A 21,366-nucleotide genomic window follows, 5' to 3' on the forward strand; every position below is an offset into this window, starting at 1 on the left:
GATCTACATTTCGCCATTCAGGTCTGGCTGTCTATATTTCGTCTCGTAAGTCTTTGGTCATACCGTCAATGAATGTATTTACCAATACTCTAACATCAAGTGGGTTCATGGGACTGTACTCCATGTCTTCCCATTTCAGCTGCAACCGTCCAAAGTATAGCTCTACACTCTCTCCTTTTGTCACATCTGCAAAAAGTCTTAACTTGCGTCCTAGCACGTCACCTGTTTTTGTGCTCACTAACTACCTAGGCCTGCCTAGGTGGATTTATACGTCTATCATATGGTCATTATTTGTCTGTAGAATGAGAAAGGTTGGTTCTCAGGGTCAGCCAATTGTTTTTGCGTAGCTAGCTAGTCAGTGGGCCTCCAGGGATAATACTCCTGTATCTGTCTTACCCTACCTGATGTGGTCGGTTCTCTGGTGGTGGGGGTGACATGACATGCTGGTCTACAGCTCCTTCCCAAAAGGATTACTGTCAGCCTACTCCTAAAAGTTAATGTCCCCACTATCCGCCAACCACAATCCTGTGTCAGCTTCTTATATCACTGCATGTGATCTTGTCTGGACAGGATTCAGTGTAATTCTCTTAGGTCGGGTTGCAGCACGGGTCATACAAGTGTTAGGGCCCAAGTCCTCAACTATACCCTAAAAGGCATCACAGCTATAATTAACAAATCTTTGTTCACTGTAATATATATATATTTGATCCATTCAACATTTTTATTAATCTGCACCTGTGGGATTATAGAAGCAATGCCGGCATAAATCTGGTTCTGGGCTTTAAATTGGTCAGGCACCCCCCTTGGCACTCCAATGGCATCGATATATACTAATGGATCTTCTTCATAACTCATATGGAGCTGATCAAAACTTCTCCTCTTTCTGGTAGGTTCATCAGGTATCTTTGGTGTACATATATTGTGTATTTTTAATTAGCAAATCAGTATCTAAAGAACTGTTCTCTTTGCAGAAACTTGTCTTGAAGATCCCTACTGGTGTACCTGTGGTGTCGTGGGAATTGTAGCAGGTGTAATTGTCAGCTAATACGGTTACTTCTCCTGGGACCTTTAGTTTGGGTCTCTCATGAATTAGTGGGACATAATCTGGGCAATCAGTGGACTTCAAACCTTTCAACAGATTCATGACACAGGCGGTGGTGTTGTCATCAGGAAAAAGCAATGCATATGTGTAGAGATGTGTATTCGCAGCAGCACAAGCAATACATCCTACAGAGATATTCTGGACTCTTACATTGTATCTCACCCATTCTAACCATAGGTTTTTCCTTGGGGCTGTTTGTGTTTCTATGGAGAAAACCTCTCGCCAACTGAGACCTGGAATGGGTATCACTTCATTAACTACATTTTGCAAACGCTCACCTGGGCCTGTTTTAGGTGTACTGGTAACAGGGGTCATGGTTGGTCTGAAGCTAATATCCCGGAGCTGTATATGGCCTAAACTCCCATGGTATCCACTACTAAATACATAATTATAATTCCTTCCCAATACGAATGTCTGCAGATCAGCAGATTGGGCGTTCTCCAGATTCAGGAGGAGGGGGTGACAACTTTTACCCCATTTACAGCCCCTGAGTGGTTGCAAAAGGGCTGTTAGATGCATTCTCTCACGAAGACTCCTACCCGTCCCATCCTTGGGAACATGGCTTCACTAGGTTTATATCCCCAATCGTCTCCCGTATTCCAGGCAGCATCTGTCTAATAATAACAGTTATTGTTGTCATTTCTGGTAACACACATATAAAACTGGATGATCTCCTCTACCACCCGTTCAGTCTCGGGACACTTGACTACATCACAGAAATCAAATCGCCAGATATTCACCGGGGCTGTCAGGTTTATCCAGAGAATAGTGGGACCTTAGTATTTTCATTTACATTAGGGGCCGAGAAGGTAGGGGCGAGGATGGCCCTCAGTTCCAGGATCAAAAACAACAGCAACATTTCCCTTCAGTCACTACTGTGACTAAACACTGGTTCGGTCTCTTTTACAGTGTGAAGCGTGAATCCAGGTGCTCTTTCCTTCAAGTTTTACTGCAGTGGGGGTGACCAGGATCACCGTGTGAAGTCCTTCAAATCTCGGCTGGAGACAATCTCTACGCACAAACTTTTTCACATACACCAGGTCTCCTGGCACAAAGGGATGGTGTCCAGGAACCTTGTCTGGGTCTGGAAGAGAACTGAAGACAGTTAAATGCACTTTGGCAAGGTGTCCATGTAAGGCCTGCACATAGCTAGTCAAGTCCTGGTACTTGGGCTACAACTGTTGTGGAAAAAAAAAAACATTCAAGATTGGGGCTCCTGCCAAACAGAATCTCATACGGTGACAGTCCTGTCTTCCTGTTTGGGGTATATCTTACTGAAAACAAAGCTAGAGGAAGGCATTCTGTCCATGGTTTACCAGTCTCTGTCATTGCCTTCTGGATTTTAAGCTTAAGAGTTCCATTTAGTCTCTCCACTCTTCCACTACTCTGCGAATGGAGTATGCAATGCTTGACTTACCCCCAGTGCTGCCATTACCTCTGACATGATCTCTCCAGTAAAATGGGAACTCCGATCGCTTTCAATGACTTCAGGAACTCCATACCTGCATATGATCTCAGCCATCAGTTTCTTCACCGTTGTCTTAGCCGTAGCTTTGTCAACTGGGTAGGCTTCTGGCCAACCTGAAAATAAATCAATGCAGACCAACACATACTCATACGTCCCTACCCTGGGTAACCGAATATAATCAATCTGCAGTCTCTGGAATTGGTTAAAGGGGCCGGGGAGTGTGTTTGGATGGGGTTTTCACTGTCCTACCCTGATTATGTGTGGCACATATCATGCAGCTCTGTACCTGCCTTTCTGCGCAGGTGGAAAACTCGGGGGCAATCCATTTTTTCTGTAGGGTGTCACACATGGCCGTCTTCGAGTGGTGCACATTCCCGTGCAGAACCTGTGCCATCATTGGGTACAGTACCTGTGGTAGGCAGACCTTTTCACCCCTCCCCCATAGTCCAGTGACGGTATCAGAGCAAGCCCCTATCTTTTGCCACCTATCTTTCTCCTCCTTACTTGCCTGTTCTTGTAACCGGGCTAAGATGTCTTTCAACACAAGTGGAGATGGTGGGGTGTCTAGGTGATGTACTCTAGAGGCTACAGGAGTGCTTGCTGCTTTCTTGGCAGCCTGGTCTGCCAGTGTGTTACCCTTCGTCCGTCCATCAGTGCCTTTGCTATGTGCCTTTACCTTTATGATGCCTGATTGGGTGGGAAACTGTAGTGCATTCATAAGTTGCTGGACTGCCTCAGCATGTTTAATGGGGTGGCCATTTGCTGTCAGGAAAGCCCTGGCTCTCCAGATAGGCCCATAATCGTGTGTAATGCCAAAAGCATACCTGGAATCAGTGTAGATATTTACAGTCTTACCTTCTGCTAGTTTGCTCTGCTTCTTGTGCAGACATATGAGCTGGCATTGACTCTACCTTGATTATCTCATGTTCTGAGACCACAGCATATCTGGTACAGTAGCATCCTCGGTCATCTTGGTGACGGGATCCATCTACAAAAAGCTCAAAATCAGCATTAGAATAGGCACACTAGAGACCAGCCGTTTCCTGAGACATCAATTCTAGACAATCATGTGGTTTGGAAACCTAATCTTGTTCCTCTGGATCCATTCTAGAACGAAAAAGAGTGTCCTTGCTCATGTCACCTTCATGTCACCTACTCCTCCCCCCTTTGGATCCAGGGGAACTAGGAGAAGAGTAGCGGGGTTCAGGACAGTGCACCTTTTCAAAGTCACATTAGTAGGCATGAGAATAGCACACCGAAGTCGCAGCTGTCCAGACATGGACATGTGGCTAGGTTGTACCTGGTTAAGGATACCATATACATCGTGGGGTATGGACCATCAGTGGATAATCCAAAACAATCTCTGAAGACTTGTGTAGCAACAACTGGACAGACAACACGGCCCGAACACATAAGGGACTTCCTCTTGCCACCGTATCCAGGCGGCCGCTATAATAAGCAACAGGTCTCTGTTTGTCTCCATGAAGCTGAATCAGCACACCTGTAGCATGTCCTGCATAGGTGAGCTCTGTCTGCAAGGCAGTCTGCAATACTGTACGGCAATGCTCGGGTGTCTTGTAATCATATATAGGGCCTGCAGTGTGTAACACTATATCACAGGGCAGATTCCCTCCCTGGGTAGTCATAGCATCTCCTGGATGCAAGGGGCCATGAGCGGCAAGGTAGGCCTGACACTCTTGGGCTATAACTGGCCCCCCCTTTGGCATAACTGTCCACGTCAATTGTCATCCCTGATAAATAAATGCAAACAAAACTGGCAATCTGGGTATAATGGAAAGCTGAAGAAGACATTGGCAAGATCGATAACCATGAACCAAGCGGCATCCTGAGATATCTGGGACAAAAGAGTATGTGGCTTAGGCACCACCGGAGTTTCTGGAACAGTAACTGCATTAAATGCCTGTAGATCTTGTACCAGCCGGTACACAGGGGGTTGGCCGGGTGGGGTCTTTTTCTTAACGGGAAACAAGGGTGTGTTACATGGGGAAACACAGGGTATCAGGGCACCATTATCGAATAACATTTGTATTTGCCCCTTGAGGCACTGCTCCTGATCATATTTCAAAGGGTACTGATGGACTTTGGGAAAAAGGGGCACCAGGTTTGAGAAACACTTTTACTGGTTCTACAGGCATTATTGGGGGAGAATCTGGGTCTATCAGGACCATCATAACTGTGGGAAGGGCAAGTAGGATACACATCTCTTTATATTCATCTGCATAGGAGTTATATAACGCAAGGACCATCTGACCATCATCTTGGAATTATATCCTGGAGCAGAACTGTAATAATAAATCTGCCCCCAGTAAATTTACCGAACATATAGAAAAGATTACGAACTGAGCAGTAACTTCAGGGAAAGGTCCCACAGGGATAGGTTTTATAAGAGTATATTCATTGGGTCTGTCATCTACTCTAATTAAAACAAGCTCTTGATCTGAGAATTTGCATGGCGGGGCTGGGGAGATAATGAAATTCCCATACGGGGTTAAAGGCGTATTGGAATGTGAAGCTGGACTCACGTGTACGAAGGGAGGGGGCAGAAACTAGAGTCTGTTACATAGACAGCGAGAAGCGCTGCTGATTTAACCCTTCCTTTCCTGCTGGACTAAATTCTTTTGAAAACCTTTTACTATTTGCAATGCATCATCCGGAGTGGAAATCTCAATATCGGATCTACTACAAAAAGGTATAAATGGGCTTTTTACTACAATGGGAATCCCAGATCTTCAAACACTACCATAAGACGCCCATAGAACTTCTCGGCAATCCAGGATATATTGGTGCCTTTTACCAATCTTTCAATTACTTACAAGTTTTCATCTAAGACTAGGCAGGTCTATTTCACTTTCAATTTCATACAGTACTTATTGCTGTAAACATAAATCTCTCAGTGTGTATTGTACCAAGGACAGAGAAAACTTAGAATGCAATACATGGCCCCCCCCCCTCTCCCGTAGCCCACAGCGCCGAGGGGAAAAATTGCAAGCAGGGCGCGCAGGGGCACACACAGCCCCTCCCATCTAGTAACACGGAGATAAGAACTTCCACTGCATTCTTCAGCGCTGAAGGGAGAATACAAAAGCCCAGATGTATGCCCCCCTTTCTCCAGCACGTAGCGCAGATAAGGAGAATGGAGAAGAACTGACAAAGAAATCTCGCAGCGGTTTGCTCAGCCCCTCCCCTACAGTACACAGCACTGATACAAAGCTCCGTATCTTCTACAGTCACAAATTACAGCAGTTTTCAGACCTAATTTCTACAAAACTTTCCTATAATCCTCCGTGGTCTGGGCGGAGCCCCAAAGACGGTCCGTACGCACACACAAGGCAGGTCTCCACCCAGGTTGGATTCTGCACAACACAAACAGGACACACCTACACTTCTGGAGATCTCTTTCCGCTGCCATTACAGGGCGCTGGCTGAGACTGCATTTTCATCATCAGTGGCACGGCGGCCATTTTACAATCTGTAAAATCACAGTTCACAGGCATTTTATAACCAAACACGGGCTCTACATTATCTGATCCTTCCTCTCCATCAACCTATTTTCATCCTTTGTTCTTTAAGCCTCGCGCAACTCGCAGATAAGCTTCTTGACTGTCTCTTGCCCTCCCGTGACCATTGTCTTGACTTCCACGGCATCCTCATCTAACTTGTGGGGCACGGACTTCTACTTTAAGATACGCAGCTTGGCTCCCAGGATACTATGGTTTTCTGCAGTAAAACCACTGGCAGCAATCTTCAACACTGATATTCTAAAAACACGGAGCCTCTCGCTCAACGTATAAGAAAAAGAGCCTCGCGCTCAATATTTCCATCCCTAACCTGAACACAGTGATTAACAGACTATCCTGCCACGATATCCCAAACAGTCGGGAGGCGGTCTCCTAGTGAGACCCCTCCACAAAAATTCTGGTGGTCCCGTACGGAGCGTCTTAATTACCTGTTTCTGGTGGTCCCCCACTTGGGACGTCTTAATTACCTATTTCTGGTGGCTCCATACGGGGCGTCTTAATTACCTATTTGTACTCAAAATTCTGGTGGTCCCCCACTTGGGACGTCTTAATTACCGGTTAGTACAATATCACAGAGGCTGCGTCTCCTATCCCTTTCACTAAGCTGCCCCACAATCTACAACTGGCTCAATTTTTCAGTCCACTTCACTACTAGACAATAGTCACGGGTAGGGTGGTTGAACGGAGTACAATGACCGGTGGAGGAGGTGTGGTGTACAGAGATCGCACAGGATGCGACGTCTCTCAGTTGCTGGTTCAGAGCGTGGCACAGGATCACGTTTGATCTCACCACTCGATCATTCACCTCCCGGACCCAAGGAGACTACAGACAAACCAATAACGGCTGAGACACTAGCAAGTGTGACATATACAGTGTACATGATCGCCACTTACCGCGTACGGAGGGTGATCAGTCCTCGAGGTCAGCCACTACGGGTATCATCCACAGACATCCAGGCATGGGTCCAGAGGGTCTCGGATCGCTGGCCACGCCCCCCGTTGGTCGCGCCAAATTGTCGGGGCCGTAAAACGACAATATACCCTTCCTTCACCAGTCATTCCAAATTAATATGTGTGCAGGGCATCTGGTACCGGATAAGAATAAATCAGACAGGTAGCTGGTTCAAACTTAGTTAATGCCCCGTGCATCCACACATGTCTGCAGCGGTCACACCAACTGGCTTTATTCTAAAATACACAATACTATATTGAGTGTTAGGGGAAGGCGTGCATTAGGCGGGGTTTAAGCTAGCATCCAGTCTTTCTGATTTGTTCTGATGTCTTCTGGTGAATCCTCCCTTTCTTCACATTCCTGAGTTTCGATTCTGAAGAAATGAATCATCCCTCCAGACACAAACCAGAAACGAAACTGAACCCTGGCAACCATTTTTAAATACAATTACATATGCATTAGCTAGCAGATAGGAAAAACTTATTGTTTCACAGTATAAAAGTACAAAAGTATATAAAGATATATATTTTCACCTTGACAATACAATGTGCACAGAATGATGCTAATTTGAGGGGTGTGGGTGGGTTTCGCTTTTTGAGCTCTGCTACATCAAAGAACTGTGTCACAACTGCTGTGTAAACTAAGTGATAGATCACTGGAATCAGGGTCTCTTTTCCTACATTATGCTTCTATCAGATGAGGTAGCAAAATCCTGCTGACAGATTCATTTTAAAAGGTAAATGTACTTATAATGATGTTAATAACCCTTCAACAAAGCATCTGGATAACATGGTGGTTTCATTTTTAAGTTGAGGGCAGATTCAGAAGAGAATTAGTCTGAAGTCTCACTGGCCATCTTCTCATATAATAAAACGTATTTTTGATTAATTGACTAATATTATCTACCGTATTTGTAAAAGATTTCTTTCTTACAGAATGGTGATAAATGTCCACATGTTATACAACACAGTAACATTTTATTCCATCTTTTTGCAGAGAAATATTACAGGAAATACAGAGGTTGAGAATTGAACATGAACAGGCCTCTCAGCCCACCCCAGAGAAAGCACAACAGAATCCCACTCTTCTGGCAGAACTCCGCCTGCTAAGGTAGCAAAAGATAAAATCTCTCACAGCTTGAGGGAAACTGAGTATTTGAGTGTTCAGAACAGCCATCATGGCCGCAGAATTGTCCTAATACAAGCCTCAAGCAAAAAAAGAAAAAAAAAACAAGAGTATAAAACTCACTGTATGTAAAGCATAAAATAGTGTCACATAGTGTTCTCGTTGTCCTGCCATTACGTAAATGGATTTTGGCACTTTAGATGACCTTTAGTTTCCTGTTTATTCTCTGTACTAACACCAGAGCACTTTGCTTGTATGTCTACAACTATGTGAGACACGGTGTAACCAGAGATCATAAGCCGCCTGATCGCAGCCCTAACCAAAGTTGCCTGATCGCAGCCCTAACCAAAGTCGCCCGATCGTAGCCCTAACCAAAGTCGCCCGATCGTAGCCCTAACCAAAGTCGCCCGATCGCAGCCCTAACCAAAGTCGCCCGATCGTAGCCCTAACCAAAGTCGCCCGATCGTAGCCCTAACCAAAGTCGCCCGATCGTAGCCCTAACCAAAGTCGCCTGATCGCAGCCCTAACTAAAGTCACCTGATCGTAGCCCTAACCAAAGTTGCCTGATCGTAGCCCTAACCAAAGTCACCTGATCGTAGCCCTAACCAAAGTCACCTGATCGCAGCCCTAACGAAAGTCGCCTGATCGCAGCCCTAACCAAAGTCGCCTGATCGCAGCCCTAACCAAAGTCGCCTGATCGCAACCCTAACCAAAGTCGCCCGATCGTAGCCCTAACCAAAGTCACCTGATCGTAGCCCTAACGAAAGTCGCCTGATCGTAGCCCTAACCAAAGTCACCCGATCGCAGCCCTAACCAGTCGCCCGATCGCAGCCCTAACCAAAGTCGCCTGATCGCAGCCCTAACCAAAGTCGCCTGATCGCAACCCTAACCAAAGTCGCCCGATCGTAGCCCTAACCAAAGTCACCTGATCGTAGCCCTAACGAAAGTCGCCTGATCGTAGCCCTAACCAAAGTCACCCGATCGCAGCCCTAACCAGTCGCCCGATCGCAGCCCTAACCAAAGTCGCCTGATCGCAGCCCTAACCAAAGTCGCCTGATCGCAACCCTAACCAAAGTCGCCCGATCGTAGCCCTAACCAAAGTCACCTGATCGTAGCCCTAACGAAAGTCGCCTGATCTTAGCCCTAACCAAAGTCACCCGATCGCAGGCCTAACCAAAGTCGCCCGATCGCAGGCCTAACCAAAGTCGCCCGATCGCAGGCCTAACCAAAGTCGCCCGATCGCAGCCCTAACCAAAGTCGCCCGATCGCAGCCCTAAGCAAAGTCGCCCGATCGCAGCCCTACTACACGTTTATCGGGGCGTTTGAAGAGGGGGGAAAAAGGCTACTGTTCAGTAAACTAAGATCCTCTTGAACATTTTTTGTTCTTGCAGAACTAACAACGATCATTACGTTTTGCACACAATCTCTTCAAGTGCACTTTGCATTCAAATGAAATGATGATAATAAAATTTGGCATTTTGGTTTATGTTGAAAAAAAAAAATAGACAATGGATTAATTTTCAATAGTTGTCTCCAATGTTTTGTCCCTGCACAGTTTTTGCTGACATCTATACAGTGTGTATGGCGATAGTAAGCCTCAGCTGAGTGTGTGCACCTACAGGTGGCGGGCGGACTCGCTGCTGTATCAGGCTTTCTAAGCCCAGAATTTCGGTCTCACACTAAAGTGACAATAAACATGTAGTTGTATATCACTGATGTATTTTTCCATTCATTTGCTTGAGCACATTACCACCGAAGCTGTGAGATAACGGCTGTCGACTAAAGAGAGGCAGAAAGATTGACTGTAATCTATGATAATTAATGCATGGTGAGCTTTCTGATCTGATTCGTATCATTCTTCAGACAAAGAAAAGATGAACTTGAGCAGAGGATGTCCGCATTGCAAGAAAGCAGGAGGGAGCTGATGGTGCAGCTTGAAGGGCTCATGAAACTTTTGAAGGTGAGGGATAGAAGTTATTTTTCAGTTCTAATGGAAGTTAAATGGCTTATACAGTATTAGCAACAAGGCTCTTTATCTCCAAAAACAATGCCACACTTACCCTTGGCTTGTGTGCAATATTGCAGCTTAGCTGTGCAGGGGTTAATGAGACTCGGCTTGAATACTGCACATAGGGCCCAATAAACCAAAGTGTTTACACCAGAAAACTGGCGTAAAACACATTGAATACTTGCTAAATCTTTGCGCCATGTGGAGTGGTGCAAACATTTTCATGCCGGTCAGAAGGAACTCCTTTACATATGCGAGGAGCCAGAATGGGCATGGCTACACTCTCCCGTCAAAAACAGCAAAAGTGTTGCCGTTTCTTACACCCGAAATGAGACTCCAGTCCATGACTAGAGTAATATTTCTGGTGAGGCTCACAGAGGTGCAAGACAGTGATAAGATGCCACTTAATCAATATGGCGTATCTTATTTCTGCATGTCCCTCGTTAAGACTGGCGTGAGAATGCCAAGTCTTAACAAATCTGGGCTAGACATGTGCCGTCCTGTTTTTCAAAGTAAGTAGCCATATTTTTTTCTAATTCTTTACAAGCTATGTAAAGTGATCGCTCTGTATTTGTAACAACAATGGGAAGCCTCCTATGTATTAATGGACCTTCATATTCTGTTTTCTGTTGCGTATGACCTTTTTACAGGAGCAAGAGCTGAGACAGGCAGTAAGTCCTCCTGTATATTCCCATCACTGGGTGCATGTCTTGTATTGGCATGGGATGTGAAAAATTGAATATTATTTTAGCAAAATTAACAAGCAGCTAACAATCGTACACATCTCTTAGATGCTTTAGAGAACTTTAAGTGCTTTTGTATAATTTTGTTATAAGACATGAATTGAAACCTTTCTATGTCAGTCAGTTGCTATTATGGATCATCAGTATTGTACTTTTTGTGTATCAGTTGTGTGCATACATAATCTATATTCACTTGTGTTCACTATTGCCTGAATGCTATGGTCCTTAGGGTTTTTGCTATTTTATGTCTGTAGAGTAAATGTATTGGGGTTTCAAACAATTGTTCTTTGCTCTTCTTTTTGTTGCACTGGTTGTCGGCTGTGCAATAAATGCATATATCACTGCTGGATTGGAAAATGGAGATGCTCTCAATAGCTGCTGAGGATAACTCCTTCACTCTTGTTCTGCACGGTTCTAAGTAATGAGGGTACAAATCACACATGGTGAGATGCACTCCATTTCTCTGAGCCTTAGTAGGTGCCATTTCTTTTTCAGAAATAAGTGGAAATTTCAAGTGCTGAAATCTGTGACCACTGTGCAACAGAAAAGACATGCATCTGATGTTAAAAACCTTAGTGTGTCCTAAAATCCACCTATACGTGTTCCACTAAATGCATTATCATCTGCCTATACCTCTAAAGATACAACAAAGTAATGTGCTAATATTATATTTCTATGTGGCAATAATCGTGAAGTTAGAATTGTCCTGAACGTTGACCAGAAGTGTGTAGGACTGATGGTGCATGGCTAATAACACAACACCTCCGTGGGTCAGAAGCGGTCGCTGTGCATGCTGCTACTTACATATGTGATACCATTGTGATGTTTGTTGTTCTGTTATATTATTCCTGTTATAATATGACCTGCATGACTTGTTTGGACTCAGATTTAGCTACTGTATTCACGTTAACCATAAATTGGGCAAACCGGAATTTTGAGGGCGGCGCCATCTAATATATACAAAATAATTTCTTCTGTTAGTTTGAAAAGTAGGGTGATAACTATTACGGATGGGGCGTCCCGTCCGGAGTTAAGAATCCAGAATGACAATATCTGATTGGGCTCCTGCTATTATGAACAACAATTACCAAGTTACAAACGGATAATAATGTACGCACTTTCTCGTAAATCCATTTTCCCCTGAGCATTGTATGTCTTTTTCAGACTCAGGGGGCTGGCTCTCCTCGCTCCTCTCCCAGTCACACCATCAGCCGGCCTATCCCAATGCCTATACGGTCTGCATCGGCTTGCTCCACCCCAACACACACTCCTCAGGACTCTCTCACAGGGGTTGGCGGAGATGTGCAAGAGGCTTTTGCTCAAAGTAAGTTCTAGCAGAATATGACTAGCCTTGTACTATGCGTTTACAAACCAATTCGGCCCCGTGTCTGTTGTCACAGGATGTGTCCCATGCAGAAATCGCTGCCAAAAATATAATTACCAAAAAGGGTAAAAAGGAGTAGAAGAGTGGGTCCCGCATATTAACATATGGACTGTTTACCATGGAACACGTATCTACACCAAAAAGAGAACAAGGCAAAGTAGGTCACACGTCCAACATGAATCGTTATTTGATTGTATTTCACAACCACACAATTACAGTCCCTTACAAGGTCCAAACAGCACCGGAATCTGGTGCACAACCCAAAATATGGTTAAAGATCATCCCACATTGCTGGTAAAATGAACAGATTATCCATATAATTGTGACAAATCCAATCAAAAAGTACAAAAGTCAGTGAACAGTACTCCCAGTGTGATAAAGAATACATAAAAAAGATAAAAATGAGATGTACAAATCGTAAGACATAGTTAAAAAAAAAAAGCAGTGTCAGGTGATGAGTACGGTAATTCACAGAAGAGAGTAGTAGAACCATAATGAAACAGTGCTATTTGTAAAACCATTGTGATGAAGCATCTCATGTTAATAACCTCAAGTCAGAAAGACCTTACATGTATCCATCCTTAAAGGGGGTGTCCAGACTTGGCATGAAACTCTGCCGTTACTTTATCTGACTGCAGATTTCTGACTCCTGACAGCATGTTGTGTGCGCGTTATCAGGATTCTCCAATATTACAGGTAGTCACATGACTACAGGTGTGTAATTTGCATATTTCCGTTTACATTTGGCAAGTGACCGCTAGTATGCAAGTCGCGCACTTGCGGTCACATGACTGAGTGTCCTCTCTCACCAGCAATAACAGAGAATCCTGTCAGCGTATGCACCACACGTTGTTAGGGTGCTTTCACATTGCGTTCCCTCACCCATTTGGTGGCCCCATCGAGGCTTACGTCTGAACCCCTGCAAAACTGGATTCGGACGTATGAGCTGACTGGGCCATAGACTATAATGGTGCCGGCAGGGCGAACGTGTACGCCTACTGGAGGAGGACACCCAGACATAATAGACTGCGTCTGAACGCAATGTGAAAGCACCCTCAGGATTCAGAAGTCTGCAGGTGCGTAGAGTGACCGCAGAGTCTCATCCTTAACAACAGTATGGATTATGGACCAGGTTGTGGTGCTTTTTGCAATTTTAAGGTTTTTAATTCTATTGTCTTGAATTATATTCAAACACGGGTTCATGTTGGACGTGCAGACTACTTTTCTTGTACAGAATTTGTGTGTTTTGTTATAATTACCTAATGTCTTAACTTATGATATAGGCCGTTGTACAATTTCAGGTGGAAATTTGCTTTGTCTTAGGCTTCTTCACATTTCCGTCGGTACGGGGCCGTCGCAAACCGTCGGCCCAACGTACCGACGGACGTTGTGCAAAATTGTTGTCAGAAAACTGCATCCGCTGCCCATTATGAAGTCCGGGGAGGAGTGGGCGGAGTTCCGGCCGCGCATGCGCGGTCGGAAATGGCGAATCCGACGGACGAAAAAACGTTACATTGAACGTTTTTTCGTCATGACGGACCGCAAAAACACGACGCATCCGTTGCATGACGGATGCGACGTGTAGCCATCCGTCGCAATCTGTCGTCAATAAAAGTCAATGGCAAAAAAACGCAACCTGCGGGCACACTTGCAGGATCCGTTTTTTTTACCAAAACGACGGATTGCGACGGATGGCAAAAAAAACGGAAGTGTGAAAGAGGCCTTACACAAAAGTGTCAATTTATTAAGACCGGCATTCTCTCCATCAGTCACAATAAAAAGTACGCTGGAGTAAGATGCACCAATGTTATTTTTTTGCTGCGCATGCAGCAATAGATGGAATCTACGCCAGCCACATTTGCACTATAATGTATTTCTCTTTCTGGTGTGAATTTGTTGGGCTGTGCGTGGCCCTATACCCTTTTACTAAGTTCTGGCCACATCATCCAGTCCTCTGCCCCAGAAATGCTAATGTTTCCTCCAGATCCCAATTGTAAGTCCACTGGACCAAACAGGAAGGACCTTTACACATTTCCTTTATACTTTACACATTTCCTCTATATTTGTTATTTAAATAAAAAACAAAAAAGCATCTAAGCCTTTTTAAAATAATCAATGGTTTCCGCTGTGAACAGCTCCTAGAGTATCCCATATATATATACACTTTTTGTTTCTCCAGCGATCAGTCCGATGGTAGAGTAAAATATACCTTTTATTTATCCATTAAAAAGTTCCAGATTTCTTCAGTAACAATATTTCATACATTCAATCCCTTATGGACGACATGTTTCGACACCACATGTGTCTTCCTCCAGGTCCAAATGAGTACTGAATCAAGACCGCATATGTAGTATAGGCCAAAGAAGGAGAACACAGGAGCATCTAGGTTAATTAAAATCAGTAATATTTTATTAAGTTTACAAATATAAGAAGGTGTACATACAAAAGCATCAATAACCTAAAGTGTGCATAAGGATGGTTAAAAAGTAGGTATCCCCCGGTGCGCGCTGCCCATAAGAATAATGTGCAAAGAGGCAGAGAGCTGCAAGTAATACCGTTTTCTTCTGCTGGAGGGAGAAAAAACACCCCACAGCATTTAATCAAATATAAAAGGCAGCGCTTACCAATTCAGGGCAGAGGGCACCGGGTTGGATCCTAAAAGCAGAGACCCCCGACGCGTGTTTCGCTTCTTCCAGTGTTTGCTTTCTCAAGGGGAAGTGGTTGGAGCAGTCACAAGGACATTCAAATATGGTTTGTTACTGTGCACGTGACAGATCACATGCTTAGTCTCAGCCAATCATAGCGGTACTATTGGCGCATGCGCGCGTCGGACGCCAGGTCCTGCGTCAGAGAAGGGCGTCATGCATCACCACAGACGCACGGGGACGGGGAAAGAATCCCCGGCCGTATGTGGGAGGCAATGGAAGACGCCGCCCCAACACAGGACAAGGGGAACGCACACTGCGCATGTGCGCGACCGCAAAGATGTACCGTGACTATAATAACAAAGTCTTATGTTAACCATCATTACAAGGAATAATTGCGTATATACGTCTCACAAAAGACTGAATAGTTGCATGAATGTGTCTCACAAAACAGGAAGTTAATATCCTGGCATGTATTCATTACACCTGCATGGTAAACAATGTGCTTGTTGCCGAGCGAGACAAATGATGTCACAGTTCATATATGTAGTTGATGGGTCCAGATGATCTTAATGGTTAGGAAATCATCCAATCCAGTCATAGACGATGTAATATACAACAGGTCAAGGTGACTCAAGAATAAGTGAGGTGAAACTAAAATAATGAACAAAAATAAATTAAGAACAATACAAAAAGGTTAAAAACAAAGGGGGGGGGGGTTTCTCACAGAAAAGAGGAGAAACTAAGGGACTAATTCAGTCCCATAGGTGTCATAGTATTAAGGCGCACAATCCAACCAGCCTCACGTTGCGCCAAAGTTTTTTTATAATTCCCACCCCTCACTCCTAAATGTATGCATTCGATTCCCCTAACCCAAAAAGACCCCGCGTCACAATCATGATATTGTCTAAAGTGACGGGGGATCGTCTTCAGGTCAGAGGGATCGAGCACCGCCCTGGCTGCACGAATGTCCCTGACATGCTCGCGGACACGTACCCGGAGTTCCCTAGATGTCAATCCGATATATATCAGAGAGCATCCACACGTGGCATAATATATAACATTCGAAGTGCCACATGTGATATGCTGTCAGGCAGTGGCCACATTGAAAACAACCCAATAAAGGACCCCTAGTACCAAAAGGATTTGTGATCGGTGGGACATAATGGCTGCGAACCAATAGATTGCCCAGATTCGGAGATCTTCTGGCGGTCATTGACGGGAAGTCACCCAGGACAGGAGCCAGGGAGGGCTCGGTCATTAAGACAGACCAATGTCTGGTCAGGATGTCTCTAATTTTAGGCCATTCATGGCTATACGTTGTAATGAATCTGATTTTGTCCTCCTCTGCCCTCACTTTTCTCTTCCTTCCAGTCATGTACAGAAGATCCTTCCGTGGCATTTTTCTTGCCCTATCAAAACCACGCTTGATACTCCTGCGGCTGTAGCTGTGTGCCTCAAAACGAGTTTTGAGATCAGTGGACTGGGCAAAGAATTATTCTTCAGTGGAACAAATCCGCCTCATTCTTAGTAATATGTAGTATAGGGAAGGAGAAAAAAAAAATGAGTTACTGGGTGTCACAAGTGTGTACAGAGAATTCCAATAGATTTGATTTAACCCGGTTAACCCCATAGCCAACAGTAACCCCTTGCGGTATTGATCCTTCCCCAAGGATTTCAACAACATGAAAAAAACAAATGTTTAAAATCCACATTAAATACAAATTAAAATCAACCATATCTATAGGATACAAAAAAAAAATGTATTCCTGTTTCTTCAATAAAACCTCTGACCATATTTTTGTATGGGACATTTATGTACTTGTACAGGTAATCATGCACCCATAGAGAGCTCTTCTCAAGACTAAATTCATTTAATTATTTTAATCTTTCATTATATGCAACATTTTCAGTGCCCCTTATCGGTTTTGTGGCTTTTCTAGCTCCAGGGAATCCTATACGTGCACGTAGGCAGAGACCTGTCAGTCCAGGACAGCAGATAGGGAGAAGCCGCCAGGGACCTACCTGTCTGACAAGTCTCCTGAGCGGCTCGGTCCTCGGTGGCCTTTAAAGTATGTCTTTATCTGAAAAGCCGCAGTGATTCAGAGTCAAGCACACCTGGCTGAGTTCATACTTCCGGTCTCTGCTATATGCTGCTGGTAGATTGGGCAGCATTTATCAGCAGTCAGGTTCACTTTAAGGATCATGTAAAGAAAAGTAAGCGGTACCACGGCCATTTTCATTGTAGTGCTTCTCTTTATCAAATACATTTTTTGGTGCTGGGTGTATACACGTGGTGTATACTTTTTGATGAAAGATATGACAACAAGTTGCATGCTTGAGAAACGGGGAGAACCCACGAAACATCGCCCAGGAGCAGGCACTTTTCCCTGATACAGAGCCTCTTCTTGGCCAACACCATGCTGTAGTTGGTGACAGTCCGATTATTGAAACTATAAAATGGATGTAGATTTCTATTTTTAATATTTGATGAAGAGAAGCAATGAAAGAAAAAAGGCCGTGTTATCACTTACTTTTGTTTTACAAGTGTTAGGGAGAAGCTGTAGCACGATATCTAAAATAAGAGGTGTGGTGTGATATTGACGTCTACACTTTTAATTTGGGAGTCACCTCCTGCCCAAATTTCAGTGGAGCTCATTCTAGTTCCCTTGCGCACATGGTTGGGCCAGTATGGTTGGAAACCAACTAATCTAAACTTTTTTTTAAAGTGTGGGGTCACACTAGAGCACCTGAAAGAAACCAGCGTGGATCCTACAAACTCCTGTGATCTCAGCGGACTACACTGGTACAGAAGTTGTATGGAGAGTTTATCATGATAATGTGTGCAAACGGTAAAGTGCTGCTGAATGTTAGCGCTATATAAAAATAAAGATTATTATTATTTATCAGCTTACTTTCTGCTGCGGGTATCATTGTCATCAGCTTTTCATAATTTGACATTTTAGGTGCAAGAAGAAATCTGCGGAATGACTTGCTAGTGGCAGCGGATTCCATAACCAACACTATGTCTTCTCTAGTAAAGGAGCTTAAATCAGGTAACAATGGCTGCACTGACTAAACGCTTTGGCTGTTTGCTAAAAGAAAAGACCTGCATCCAATGGGTAATTAACAGAGTAATGTTCTGCACAGTTGGGTAAAGGGCTGCACACGGGGGGATTTTATTTAGGGTGGGGATAGAAAATATTTTGTTTCTTTTCTAGTTCACTGGGCTAATTTTGGCCTTACAGGAACATTAAACCTGAAAATGAATGATAGAAGGAAGCGAGAAATATAGTGGTCCTCACCTGTAGTCTGCAGAATTGTCTGCATGATCCTGGAACTGTCAGTCTGATAGAAATCCTACAGAGAACATGGGGGTAATCTATTGCTGATCAGCCATCTCTGGCTGGTGGTGACAGCATGGAGCTTCCATCTAACCCGTCACCAGGTCTCCAGTCACCGCTTCTTGATATTCTTTTATTCCTGAGTATGCAGATTAATGTTGTTGTTTTATTAACCTACATTACAATTCCAGAGATAGGGGTCTTTTCAGGTAGTGCTAATTTTTATGGAAAATGTTGCTTACAGGATTCTTTAGACTGTGCAGCTTATTTATATAGTGCAATTAATTTCCACATCACCATCATCATTGTTCTCCCTAGGGTTCGCAATCTAAATTCCCATCAGTATGTCTTTGGAGTGAGAAGGAAGAAGACCCATGAAAGCACGGCGAGAACATACATGTCCAACACATGGCTCAGTGGTTAGCACTGTTGCTTTGGACAAGAACAACATCTGCAAGGAGTTTATATGTTCTTCCCGTGTTTGCGTGGGTTTCCTCTGGGGTCTCCGCTTTCCTCCCACACTATAAAGACATACTGATAAGGAATCTAGATTGAGTCCCAATGGGGACAACAATGATAATGTATGTAAAGCGTTGTGGAATATGATGGCATTATAAAAGTAAGCATAATAAATAAAATAAACATAGAGACTCCTTGCAGATGTTCTGGGATTTCAACTCGGGACCCCAGCACTGCACGGCTAAAATGTTAACCACTGAGCCACCTTGCCCAATCTTGGTAAAGATTATGAACTTGGTGCAATATAAAAAGACCCATATTTGTGGACTTATATGGCAGATTTTGAAAAAAAAGAATTATACTCAAAGGAAGCAGCGAGAATAAAATAGCAAAACTCTTGTGACCAGACCTCTTTAAACACAGTACACGGCCTGATCACCCTTTGGTACAGCTATAGACGAGGATCATTAGATTATAGGTTTTTGCCACAACCGTGGTTTAGCAGTCATAAATAGGACAGTAAGAATGAGGAGGATAGGGACATGGCTGAACTCCTGGGACACTACAACTAATTTCTATACCCGTTCTAATTTTTCTACCAGTTTTCACTGTGTAATTGTCCATCAAGAGCGTGTTTTACAGCAGCACCCTTAGGCTATGTGCCCACGTTGCAGAAAGTTTGCCGAATTTTCCTTATCAAATCCGGACTCCCTTGGTAGCAAATCCGCTTGCATTTTTTGTGTGTTTTTATCGCGTATTTGTCGCTTTTTTTTCGCATTTTTTTTTTTTTGGGGGGGGGGGCGGATTTTAGCGTTTTTTTTCCAGTGGTCCAAATACAATTCTATAGCGGCAAAACCGCCGATTTTCCGCAAAATGAATGAACATGCTGCGTTTTTTTCCCGCAATGCTTTTTCGCTGCGGAAAAAACGCAGCATGGGCACAAAAATTGCAGAATGCATTAAAATAATGGGATGCTTTATGTAAGCGTTTAAGCGTTTCCGCAGCGGAAAACCGCCCCCAAAACGCTTAAAAAACACTAAAAATCTGCAACGTGGCCACATAGCCTTATGCTATCAAATAGCTCATACAGTTTTATTTTTTCCGTATAGTGGAGGTGCTGTTCTTGAAGAAAATATATGGATAACTTACAGTATGCAGCTAAAGTTCTGGGAAATTTGTAATTGAAACATGCTATTGCTTAGGCTAAGTTCACATTTACGTATATGTGCACAGCGTATTATCTGCATACGCAAATGCATGCAAACGCATATTTACCCAGCGTTTTTTATCCACATCAGCTTACGCATGATGGCAGAAAAAGCGCTGCATTTGCATGCGTTTTTACATGCATTTGCTTATGCGCATGCGTTCCATATTTCCAGGAGGGCGTGTCTCAGTGGGCGTGTCTCAATCAGTTCCTGGACATGCGCAGTCCGAAGTAGGCAAGCGCATCGAACACATGCGCAAGGACATGCGTATGCATGTGTTCCCATAGACAGTAATGCGTTTTTTTACACCTGCGCATATTTAACAGATTTTTGATTCCTCTAAAAATGCAACATGTTTCGTTCGCCGCGCCCAGCCGCACACTGCGAGAATACGCGCGCGTATGCAAAAGCATGCTAACACATGTCCCTGTGTACACCATGTTAAATATATGGACGCATGACGCATGCGGATCTATGCGGATCAAACGCTGCGCGCACAGATGCAAATGTGAAACCAGCCAGATTGATGAGTTTTTGGTGCTTCATATTTTCACTGCGCAATAAACACAGCATCTTACAGTTCCGGTGATGCATTTTTTTTAAAATCTGCAACATGATGTTTCTTGCGGATCGCTGAGTTTTTTATGTGGATTTTGCCCCATAGAATTGTATTAGATGTGCAAAATCTGCATGAAATCCGCACATGACTTTATCAATATAGTTTGTCAAAGACAAATACCAGGAGGTATCAAAAACAAAGCAACTTATTTTAAAACATTACATAAAAAAACACTCTTATAATATGACTTATTGTGAAAATGTACTTGCAGAAACTAGAATGTAAACGTTTATAAAGGGTTTTGTGGGGTTTCCTTACTTCTTTTTTGGTAGAGGTGTTTTAAGTACTTCAATTATTGTACTGTGTCAATAGTTATTTCCAGTTAACAAAACCCACAGTAGCCTTTAAGTGCGGCAACTTTCATAATCACCATGTTTATGTCACTTTGATCATTCAAGTAGAAAGTACTAATACGCCCATAAGGTGACAGCTGCGCCAGGTGGGTGCTAGAAGTATTAGCAAAAAAGGTACAGTCGTTCTTAAAGTGTTTTATCAAATCCAAAATTACTCAAAACTATGGTAAGAAATATCATTAGCAACTGCTCACAATTCACTAGGATTTGGGAGGTTGTTCAGGAAGTTTTAAAAAAAGGACAAAACACATCTTATTGTTATGAAAAAAGCTATGAAAAATAATTTAGGAAGTTTATGCCAAGTTAGAATTGTTCTCTAATTCCCTTCCTCCCTTCTGTGTCAATGACCTGTCCCGTTGTTGTCTAAATAGAATAAGATGTGGACTACTTAGTGCTGAGTCCATTCATTGGTGATTT

At 43.6% G+C, this 21,366-nt stretch overlaps 1 protein-coding gene across 19 annotated transcripts in view; it reads left to right on the forward strand.

Annotated features, from left to right (window-relative positions):
* DTNA (dystrobrevin alpha) overlaps positions 1–21,366 on the forward strand; it is a 354,562-nt gene that overhangs the window by 301,042 nt on the left and 32,154 nt on the right. For 11 of the 19 annotated variants that reach the window (XM_077270435.1, XM_077270433.1, XM_077270434.1 and 8 more), the window contains 5 exons: positions 8,058–8,171; positions 10,050–10,146; positions 10,845–10,865; positions 12,102–12,261; positions 17,933–18,022. In XM_077270435.1, the coding sequence (XP_077126550.1) occupies positions 8,058–8,171; positions 10,050–10,146; positions 10,845–10,865; positions 12,102–12,261; positions 17,933–18,022 (482 nt within the window). The remainder of the gene's footprint in view (positions 1–8,057; positions 8,172–10,049; positions 10,147–10,844; positions 10,866–12,101; positions 12,262–17,932; positions 18,023–21,366) is intronic. The other 8 variants (XM_077270447.1, XM_077270436.1, XM_077270440.1 and 5 more) reach the window with 1 other exon arrangement.

The sequence above is a fragment of the Ranitomeya variabilis genome, chromosome 6 (genome assembly GCF_051348905.1).
Source record: "Ranitomeya variabilis isolate aRanVar5 chromosome 6, aRanVar5.hap1, whole genome shotgun sequence".
NCBI classification, from domain to species: Eukaryota; Metazoa; Chordata; class Amphibia; order Anura; family Dendrobatidae; genus Ranitomeya; species Ranitomeya variabilis.